The sequence below is a fragment of the Scatophagus argus genome, chromosome 17, assembly GCF_020382885.2.
Source record: "Scatophagus argus isolate fScaArg1 chromosome 17, fScaArg1.pri, whole genome shotgun sequence".
Lineage (NCBI taxonomy): Eukaryota > Metazoa > Chordata > Actinopteri > Scatophagidae > Scatophagus > Scatophagus argus.
The window spans coordinates 16,186,078-16,197,841 of NC_058509.1; the positions used below are offsets into that span (position 1 = coordinate 16,186,078).

Sequence of the window (11,764 nt, forward strand, 5' to 3'; positions counted from 1 at the left end):
TTAGATATTCATAAAGTCCTTCTAAAGGTTGGAACTCAAGAACTGCGCGTCTCTTAAGTAATCACACAGGTAGAGCAAATAATATCTGTCTCCGTCCATTTTGCAAGCCACCTGACATTTCCAGAAGCAGCCAGTAGTGATCAAAGCTCCCACAATTCCCTCCTCTCCCGCTCTTTCAGCAGACATCAATCAGGCGGGCTCTGAAGCGTACGCTCATTTAATGCACCTCTCCATCTATGGCGGTGCCCGAGCCTGTCTGTCTTCATTCCTGGGTGTTACCACCAATGTCAAGGCCGCAGGTGTGCGCCAGGTGAGTGTGTCGCGTGGGCGAGCTTGTGTGTGTGTGTGTGTGTATGTGTGTGTTTGTGCATGTCTGGAACACAGCTAAACGTCTGAAGCGCATATTCTACTGACCTTTAGTTCCTGTACATGGATCGGAGAAAGACAGATGAGGCTATGTGCACGTAGATATTCAGTCACAACTACGCACGTTTAATAATAATCAAGAGCTGACAGAGAAAGTGGAACAAGACCAGTAATTTAACAAAAAAAAAACACAGCACTCACTTTAGGCCTTAGTGTCATTCACAGTAAAGCATATTCTTCTCTGTTTAAAGGGTCGTCTCCCTTGCAAACACACACACACACTGACACGTACTGAGGCCTGGCCTTCAGCTGTACCATCTGGTATCTAAATCATGGGAATTATAGACTTCTCTCCTAAACGCACACACACTCACACACACACACACACACACAAACAGAGTAGAGAGAGAGAGAAATAGAGGTGATTGACTGTCATTCTATTTATCACACGTAGTCTGCATAAAGCAACATGTAAATTTTTATCTCTCCATTAGAAATCAATATCCACCTACGCAACAGTGAGCTCTAAATTTAGCCACAAGAGACGGAGAGAAAGAAAGAGAAACAAAGTGAACCAACGAGATAAAGAACGAGATAGCGATAGAGAAAGAGAGAGAGAGAGAGCACAGCTCCATGTAAATTACAATCTTCATGTTGCATTGAACTGTGAGCAACGGCACAGTCGAAAAAGAAAGGGGAAATGGAGGAGGGAATGAGTATAAACGCCAGTGCGCTGCCCGTCTATTAAACATTAACAGCTTCATTTATATGTAAATGACCCGACAGCTACAGAGAGAGACGGTGGGAAGTGACGCCAGTTCAGTGCTGTAGAAGAATAAGGGAGTGAGGGAGGAGAGGGAAGAGAGGGAGGAGAGGAAGGGATGGTGAGGACAGGAGAGGGGGATGAGTCTCCTTCATTCAGTAGTCTTTCACGTGGGTGGTAAAGTCCACACTGTCCGATTTATCCGACTGCACATGCACGGGTGTGCATTAAGAAAAAAAAAATCCACCGACAGCAATGCACACTCCGATGCATGTGCACACACTCACAGGTGATGTCCAACAGCGTGACAAACACATACACACACACACACACACACACACCTCCCTCTCAGGTCTTTCCAAGATGGGGGAAAGAACCTCCCTGGGTGAGAGGGAGGGGAACAAAAGTCGCTTGTTGGAGGAGTGACAATGATGGCGGCGTGTCTGCTCTCAGAAAGTTTTGGTGGAAATGCGGACAAAAAAATCTGAAGACATTATTACACAAAACTGAAAAAAAAAAAAACTTGAGTGAATCAGGTGAAGGTGAGAGATTGAGTTAGCGTGGTGTGTCGTTTTGCGTGTTGGGGCTAGCTGGGATTTGTCCGGCTAGCGCGGAGGGTGGGAGGCTCGGCGGCCGGACACTCAGCCGTCGGACACGGGCGGGGACACCCAGCCATACTTCTCGTGGGTCTTCACCAGGGACTTGAAGGTAGCCTCGGCTTCCTTACGACTGAAAGCTTTCTTGGACTTCCCTGATTTCCGACATATACGCCCCTGAGAGGACAGGACAGACATACAGAGAGAAAGGAAATGGGTTACATTAGAACTGTGTGGAAAGATATAAAATACCTACTGAATACACACAGTCCTTCATTTCAAGGGCTTCTGCACATATTTGTACTGTCATTTCATGCATATGTGTAAAAAAGACATCAATATTCCATGATCTCGTCTAATCTCAGTTGCATTGGGAGCCACCGAGACAGAGCAAGGTCATGTCTTTTATAATGTCTTTGAGGTTTTAAAGACTTCGCGAAGAGCTTTAATATACAGTAAATCTATAATTACAAACATGCTGCATCTGGTGAATTTTTATTCGCTTTCTGATGGACGGTTAAATGAAAATTTATGTTATGTTTTGTTTGACTGACATTCTTTCAGTTCAGTCCACTCCAGTACAAATGCATGCCATTCTTGGTACTACGATCGCATGCTGCCAAAGTTAGAAATTTTCAGCCCTGATGCAGGGGGATTATATGCAGAGAAACAAAAGTCTTGACATCCACCATGTATTTTTTTCATGTGGACATTGATTTTTCTCTTTGGGTCTACTCAAGCGAAGAATATCACTCAAGGAAAATTCAAAAAACAGCATATGCCAAATCAGTATTTGTCTGGATATGTGTTGTCAGATCAAAAGAAAAATTGTACTCTTGTTCACAATTGTCAGTGTTCTTGTCAAGCACATTCTGGAAAAAGTGTTTTAAGTCTTTCCAGGCAAAACTATAGAAAGGCAGAGACACAGCCCATAGACGCACATGGATGAACTCGACGGTGAATGCACCACCACAGTGGAGATGCTGACAGGACAACTGATCTGAATGCAGGTTGACCAACATTAGATCAGTGTTTAAAGGCATGGAAAGGGCTTTTAGGATGTCAGGTTCAATCCAAAGTGAAAGTAAATCCTTCACTACACTGGGCAATGGCAAAATAAGTGAAGACCAGAAGCAACCACTGCGCTGAATGATGGAAAGGTTGTAAATACGAGAGAAAATAAATATATGAGCAGGTGAAAAGCATATCACTCAGACAGAGACATTTTCATCCTGACACCACCTTGCTGAAGCCCTCCCTTATTCTCACACTGGGGCCAATAATAAGCATGGGTTAAAAAAAAAAGAAAAAAAGAAAAAAGAGATGATGAGAAAGCTGCTTATTTTGTTGTTGGTGCCAAGTCTTCCCTGAAGAAGAGTGCGTGGGAACATGAATAGGAAAAGAAACAGCTGTCTTCACATTGATTGATACACAGCCATGACAAAGATGTGATTCATATGAATGTTACTACTGAAGTGCATCATTTCATATACTAAAATCACCTCCCAAACAAAGAAACACCACAAATTATGAAAGGGCTGTAACAAGAATGTCTGACTGCACCGTAAAACTTTGTCCACTGGTCAAACTGCAGCTAGACTAAAGTTTCTATTGTTGACTCACTAGATACCAGCCTGCTGATGTCTAGTGAGTCAGTGAGCAGTGGAGGTGCTGGTAAGCACACAACTAATCAACACGTTAGATGTTGTTTGTTTAATCTATAGCCTGCAAAACCCAAAGTATAAATGACAATCTGCCTTGTACAAGGGACTATATGCCGGACTACTATTACTAATCCTGGGCAAGAAATCTCAGACATGAATATCCAAAAATCAGAATTATTTGCTAGATGTTGCTAGTCAGAAACTGTTAGGAAGAAAACCTTTCTTTCTTTTGTACCTTGAGTGAATCAACTCTTCAAGTCAGATTGTTTTCAAAGCAAGCAAGTAAAAAATGGGGTTTTGTATGTTTGGACTTTATGTACTGTAATGCCCACCTCAGAATTGGATGTTTAGCTATTGTGGCCGTTGGATGTTGTTTAAGAAAAATTCTCAATAAGAATAAAGGATATTTTGTAGTGTGCGTTAGACATTGTGGCCCCATACAACACTGACTCACTCTTGGGTCTAAAACATAACAGCTCCCAGTATTTAACTACAAGATTTAGGCTAAACCTTTCTTTCAGTGGATTTTAGGACTGCAGTTTAGACCTAAATGCTTCCCAGAGCAATGATACACAGCAAACACACTCCAATGTTAATTCTCTGCACCCATGACATCTGATGGATGATCAGCATGTCCTATTCTGTACTCGCCTGGCTATTTTGGGTCAAAAGTGATGCAGGGTATTAAAGGGAGATGAAGTGATAACACTGAACGATTTGGAGATTAGGGTTACAGTTTCCATTCCTGTAGCGACACTGTCCTCATTTCACTGCAGGGTTTAGCAACACTGTGCACTGTCTCACTGTGTCTCTCAAAAGGTGCACACACATTTTGAAGAGCTTGTCCATTGCTTTTTGACTTTCGATTTCGATCAATATTGAAATCAATCACTGCCTTGAATGTCTGCCATGACAACTTCCTTTTCTCTTGAGTTTGATGCATGAAACACAACTGAAACTGGGTAGAATATGACTCATCTTAGCACTGGTAAGACAATGACTTGATTCTGGAAATTGATTTGTGCTGGAATCCAGAAAACTTTCCCTTCATTGTAGGGTTTTTCACTTGTTTTGAAAAACCTGATGCATGACTCAATGAGTGACTCATTCAAATAGATATTACATGCAGCGTTCTTTTGGGACTTGCTTTCTGTTCCTCTCTTTTACTAAATGATATTAAAAGACAGCCTCCCCTTTTCTGCCAAACAAACCAACTAAACAGTGCTGTCTGAAACCTGCTCTACCTCTCTGTGCAGCCAGAGGCCTGTAATACAGATTACCCTGGCTGACAAACATAGATAATGCACCGGTTGGCTGCTGTCAGGCAGTGTTGGTGAAAAGCTGCGATATGTTGTTCTTTTTTCAAAGCAGCCCCATAACCATGTAAATCTTCATACTGCGCCATATGGTTGTTTTTACCACCTCAAAATGTCGGCCGCTGCCTCGGATGGATGTCATTATGGCAATTAGCCATTGTTAAAGAGGTGTGACTATGGTGATCAATGGCAGGGGCGGTTTTACCTGCAGCTGAACATGTTGTCATTAAACCAATCATTGTGAGAATCATGTATTTGTTTTTACGCACAGTGGCTGGCAATTTCTCATTGGTTTGTTCCCCCCGAGGAGAACATTGGGACAATGTGTGTGTGTGTGGAGACAAAGTCGATGGACTGTTTGCACACGCCTACATTGAAAACAGTGGTTGTGTATGTGGGTGTGAATGAGACAGAAAAAGAACCTTGGAGAGGGCTTAAGCAGAGGAAGAGAATTTGTCAAAATACATTCATGAGTGCGTGTATTAAGCCTGCACAGAAGTCTATGTCTTCAGCATGAAAAGGGGAAATTAGCGGAGCATTAATTAGTGCTACTGTGTTCACAGTCATGTACGAGAGTGGCTCAGCATGAAACATCCAAAGATGGCCGGAGAGAGAAGTAAAAATATCTGCTCATGACAGAAAGAACGGGCAAACAAAAGAGTGTGTGCGTGTGTGTGTGTTGAGGTTCAACTGAGTGAGCGCCTCGGGCCTATGCAGAGCCATGTCAGTGTTTATCTATTTCAGCTAAGCGCCTGCTCGTTGAGAGGTACACACTCGTGTAAAGTGGCTGCTGGGTAATCGTGTGAATGGAGATCAGTCAATGGGCAGAGCAGGCAAGGCCCCAGTGCATGTTGGGAAATTGCTGTTAGGGGGGGTTGGGGTTGGGGGGTGTTATTGCATAATGCAGCCATGTGCTTAAAGGGATTGGGATAAACAAACAGGGATCAATGTCATCATCATCATCCTCATCAGATCATTAAGGAGAGCCCCGTGGGACCGATGGTGGGGTCATTAAAGGGTAATACCACTGTTTTTTTTTTTTTTTTTCAAAGTTAGTGTCATTCGCCTCAGTTGATCTGTCGGCACATAGTCAGCAGGGCGCTTTAAAGGGACTCTCCACCCTTTTCACACATCCGTTTTACTTTGCCCAGTGCTATTCAACCTGTGAAAACAGTTATACAGTTAAGCAGTATACTGTGTCCTGTAGCTGTGAGGGAACTTCTCCAAGTCTGAAAAATAACCCTGCTGATGTCATTAGGGGCTGTGGAGAATCTTTGAGAGAAAGGCCCTAAACTTGATATGACACACTAAATTGCTGGGACAACCTGATAAACTGACAAACTGATAATTTTCACTATCTGTTAATCTGTCAGTTATATTTCTGAAGGTGAAATTATCACTTAGTCTGTAAGATGTAAAACAAAAATAAAACATACTCAATAGAAGTTTCTAGAACTCAAAATGCAAATATTACACACTAACCCAAACATTCCATTTTCAATTTTATATGGTGTATGTAATTATCACCTTGCTGCTCGCATCATTTTACTTTGGGTGTTGTTTCTAGCATCTGATTGGAGTTCATTTCAAGCTATATTTAATGAGTTTGTGTTTTCAAGTGAATAATGAACAGCTAACAGTCAGAACATCGAACAAGTCTGAATACTGAAATGTTGAGTGAAGAGTGACTGATTCTTTGTTTTTTTACAGAGATGATCATTGAAGCAGCACAGTTCCATTGTACATTTCTGCAAATCATATCAACATGTGTGCAGTACATGTGATATTGCATGAAAGCTTAAGCAAGATGGCTGCCAAGTGAGAGACCACTGTTTGAGGCTATGTCAACCAACATTTTCCAGCCATCTTTGTGGGGACAAAACTGGGTAACTGAAATCAAAACACAACCTTTGTTGAACCCCAACCAAGTGTTTTGTGTGAATAAACCTAACCAGACCTTAAGCCCAGCACTGTCACAACATAAAATTGAAAACTAAAATATAAAGAAGCGTGGAGTATAAACATATCAAACGAAAAATGACAACATATCTGTGGTCTGCAGAAACGTACAGTGCAAAAATTTATTCTGCCAATTGTGTTGAGTAAAGAAATGTTTTGCAAAGAAATCCCATTGGAAGTGCCTCCAGTGCAAACTGACAAGAAGAGAATGTGTTATAGCTAGTAGTAAATAGACTATAAGTCTAAATGACACTAGTGCACTGCAGTGTTCTGCCGTATAGACAACTATACAGCAAGACAGATCATTTACCAAGCTGGCTCACACTACAAAGATGTCAATATTGAACATGACACAGAGTTTCCTGGTACTAGACAACTGTTTTCTACCACCTGCACAGCACTGTGGGGCTCAACGCACTGCCATACAAGCTAGATTACACCGTCACAGCCCTAAAACTAAAAGATTAAGTGTCTGAAGGCGAGACTGATGAATTCCTGATTGCCTTTAGTTCAGTCAGACCTCTTAAAATGTCATCTCGTCTCAGCTTGTATGAGTGTATGGTGTGTAAGTGTGTGCATGTGTGTTTCCTCACATCTGTGGGTGAAGACACGTATAGCTCTGTTGACTTTCACCTCATCACTTTGTCACTGCGTGTATCCTCTCACTCTAAAAATAGTGGGAGGGGGGGTCCTTCTAAACAAGCCACATCATTATTGTCACTGTGAACTGCTGCCCAAGGACAAATAAATATATTCAGTGTATTTACGTTTATATTTAGTCCTGTGTGGCTGCTTGTCACAATGCATGACAGAAAAGTACATCTTCCAGAAAATCAGGATGCGAAACACAAGCAAGGGCCTGTGTAGGCACATATCCATGAAAGAGGCAAACAAAGAGATAAAGAGATGTTCGTATACACACACACACACACACACACACACACACACAAGGATAATTAATCAATATTGTTTCCATTAGCAAACTGGAGAAGGAAGACACTGCAACATAATTAGGGAGCACTGCAGAGCTGCTAGCTCATCTCCTCAAGCAGCAAATCAAGACAAAGACACACACACACACACATTTCCCCCTCTCTCTGCTGTGGGTACAGTTTTTGTATGACCTCTCTAGGTAGCAGATGCTAAATGACCACAAATGACTCTAGAATAATGTTTAGTTATATCACCACAGGCAAAAAAGGGTTGGGGGCTGAGCAGGAGAATCCGTGACGGTTTACATAAGGTCTTCTGCCACTGTGACATCATACAGCTGACATCAAAAGACAGAGCTGTGAGGAGGAAGAGACAGACGGTACACGTGAAATGACTGATTTATGACACAACAGTGACAATTTGACAGCACATGCGAAAAGTGAAAATCTATTCAGAATTTAAATGATTGTAGCCTGGAGTGCATTTGGAGATGCAGCCATTTCCATCAGAATTGCAGAGCTGCTGCTGCTGCTGCAGTGGACTGAGGATGTGAAAAACAGATTTGATGGGATTACATAATCCAGTCAGTCTAAGTCACAGAAGACCGCTGGTAGGTAAGCAACCTGCTGTCTCTGTTTATTCCACAATCTTTCTATCCATCATCACATGTGTTGAATAATTGTCTTTTTCCTCCTTTCGGATAATCTGATAGGACTACAGATATTGTGAGACTGCATTAGAGCCTGCATGGGGACTTTTCCATTGCATGATAGCAGGTCTTTGTTGTCAAAGGATGCTGATTTATGGAGGCAATAAAAAAGAGGAGCAAACCCAGACTGCACCGAAGAGCTGGCATCAAGGAGATACTGAGTTGCACTGCACGAAATGGCGGCCATAAAGTCACATAAAGATTAATAATATTCACAATCATGGGTTTGCTCAGAGCAGAGAGGAGGGGGGATGAGGAGACTGGAGGCCTGTGATATTACACCTATAGCTCATAATGAGCACACATAAAAGCTATCAGTAGACTGCATGGAAAAAAAACATCAGTTTGACTGAATGATTTGGTCTTGTAATATTTTTCTCTAAAAGTAAAAAGTTTGTGTCCAAAAACGAAACAAATTCAAATTAGAACTGCAATTGCAAGTTGGAATACTCAATGGAGATAAGTTAAAGGACCAAAAACACATTTTCAATTTTTTTTTCAGCTGTATTAAACGAAATACTGATTTAAACATCTATACTGGACTGAAAGCCTCGCCATGTTGTACGTGTATTAAAGCTGTTTTACGCGTTAATTACGAATGACGCACAAATGGAACTGCTCATATCCAGTGCGTGCCATGGCTAAAAATAAATCTACTAGAGATGATTAACATGCCGTGTGATTGATGATACTCCATGCGAGAACCCTCACCCACCAGCCCTTCCTCCTCTCACCTGTCCTTTTACGAGGCTGGCTGCAAACTGCCTCATGACCGCCTCCACCGTGTAGGCGCTGGACCATCCGCGGGGGGTCAACAGCTCCATGCATATGGCCCCGCCGTCAAGCACGTAGCCGTTCTCCAACCGTGGCGTCAGGACCCGCATGAACGGCGGCGAGAAGGGGAAATTATCGGGAAAGGTGACGTTGAGCAGTATGAACTCGGTGCTGGTCTCCTTCATGTCCTGCCACAGCGCCGAGTCCTTGTCCACCTGGTGCAGCTTGACGTTCCAGTCATACAGGTTGTCCTCCACCAGCTCCACCGTGATGAAGTTGTCCCCTAACCTCCTGATCTCCTGTAGCTCCTTCATCAGCCTCCGCGTCCGGACTTGGGTGCAATGTTGCCGGTGAGGCGCCAGCGGTGGTATGGAGGAGGCACTGGTCGCTTTACTCCCGCCTCCTCCCGTCTGCTGCTTCTCTTTTGCATCCTTGCCCTGCTTATCCTTGCCGGACGGCTTGTCCTTTCCCAGCTGGTCCAGCTTCCTCGCCTTAATCTCCGGGGTGCTCAGGATGTTGGTTTCGTTGGCGGTCTGACAGTGTTTGTTGGTGTTGTTTTTCTGGTTCCCTTTGGTTCCCTTTAACGAGCCCTGATGGTGCTTTGGGTCCTCGGTGTCTCGATCGTGCAGGCGAATCAGACCGATCTTCCGCAGTAGGGTGGCCATAATTTTTAATATAACTGTATTTCTCCGCCGATCCCCCCGCACAGGGGCAAGTTTCACCCTTTCAAGTCGATTCCCGCTCACAGAAAAGACCTTTATCGACGATGATTATTAACCTTGCTGTACCGCAATCCCCCCTCCGTTCACTGCAGCCTCAGGATGAACACAACCGGGGACCCTGTGCTGTTTTCTCCTCAGTGCAGCATCTCGACAAGACTCGACTAAAGAAGAGACAACGAAGCAACACATTTATGCGAGTTTAGTTGGTTATTGGCACCAAAATAAAACAATTATGTCAAAAGAGATAAATGACATTCAGTCATTTTTTTCTCTACAAGTGGACCGACATCATGACCGTGACTGCAGTTGTTCAACGACAGGACGATGCATTACGCAGAAGCACTGAGGTGATCCTGTTTTAACAGAACGGTAGCCTACATACCATGTTATCATAGCATGTTAAAAATGCACTGCAGGGATATCATAACAGGAGCCAAAGGCTACCACAAGGAACATTATGGGAGAGAAAAACACCTTAAAGCATCGCAAAGTTGTAGCATAACATGACTGTCTATAATGACTAATTATTACAGGAGATGCACTATACTACTACAGGAAATGTATAGTATCAACTGACTGTGGACGATTGAAATACAGAAATATAAATATTACTAATGTCACTATAAACTGGACATAAAGATATGCACAAACTGGTCTTAAATTCTAGATTACATAGTGTTATCACACAGGATTACAATACCACAAAAGCCAATGAAGTCACTACAAGATCTGCGTCCACAATGTAACACAACCTGCACAGTAGGTCCTCATCATGACAATATCATACATTTTCCTGCATGTGCTCTCTCTCGCCCACACAGAGCCGAGATTAAACCAGCAATCGGACAGCAGCCAGTGCTTACCGTGGACGGGTGAAATTCGCACTATGTCCGCTTAATGTCCCGTTATGTAGATGCCGTGTGTTAAAAGAAGAAATGGCTCCACCATCCAGTGGACGTGCCGTCGGTGGGAGCTGCAGTGAGGAGGAGAAGGAGAGCTTTTGATGTGTATGCAGCTGCGGCAGCTCCTACTTTAATGCAGCCGAGGACGAACCAGCCCCCGGTAATCCTTCTCAGCTTGTCAGTTCTCACCGGTGAGACGCTGCAAAGGCGGCGCCGTTTCAAAATAAAATCCACGGTGTTAGATTGCGTTCAAGGCAAGCCAAGCAGCAAAAACGAGTACATTTACGGATAAATATGCGGCATATGGATTGATATATTCCAGATGAAAATTACAGTCGATTACAGCAACTATAGGGTGTGTGATGACACAATAAAATATGATTCCAAAGAGGGAAAAAACACATGTATATCAAATTACACGAGGACAAAAATGAAGAGATGAAACGGCATTAATGATGATTAGGATCAGTTTGCTGAGACAAGAAAAAGGATCATTTTTAACCTGATTTTAATTTGAAAAGGCCCATTTAAGTTCAGAATTCTTTCCTTTTCAGCAAAACTGTATCCACAAATAAACGTTGTGGTTTCTAAAATAAGGACTACAGCATCCTTAGCCTTTGCAATATACGTTAATATATCATTACCTTTATTTTGAAGGTTCATGGAATTATTTCCTTGTTTCTTCGGGCTAACTTAGTGCAGGTTGGTATTGTGTTCTTACCCGGCAGTACAGCGAGGTAACATGCCAGTGGAGTGTAGAAAATATGTGGCGTTCACTTTCGCTTTTAGTTTCCTGAGCTGACTGCAGCCGGTACTGCATATGAACACTGAAGTTAGCCTACAATGCGGGCAGAGCTCAGCATTATTTTGGAGGATAACTGGAAAACACAGGGTACTCGGATTCTTTCTCCTTCACAGAATGTATTGGAGGATTTAAATAGGAGGGTTGACTATAATCTTCCCTCATATCATGACTTGTAGTAGCGCACACTTCTAAAACAATTTATTATTCACATTATAGAAGATTTCAAAGGTGTAAACCGTATTTCATAATAAACAA

The 11,764-nt window shown here is 42.8% G+C and overlaps 1 protein-coding gene across 1 annotated transcript; it reads right to left on the reverse strand.

Annotated features, from left to right (window-relative positions):
• Positions 1-471: 471 nt before the first annotated feature.
• Positions 472-10,868, reverse strand: ube2ql1 (ubiquitin-conjugating enzyme E2Q family-like 1). The gene is made up of 3 exons (XM_046418301.1): positions 10,666-10,868; positions 9,041-9,963; positions 472-1,902 (listed from the first exon to the last, which is right to left on the reverse strand). Exons 2-3 carry the CDS (start codon positions 9,743-9,745, stop codon positions 1,771-1,773), a joined length of 837 nt encoding a protein of 278 aa, XP_046274257.1. The 5' UTR covers positions 9,746-9,963; positions 10,666-10,868; the 3' UTR covers positions 472-1,770.
• Positions 10,869-11,764: the final 896 nt, after the last annotated feature.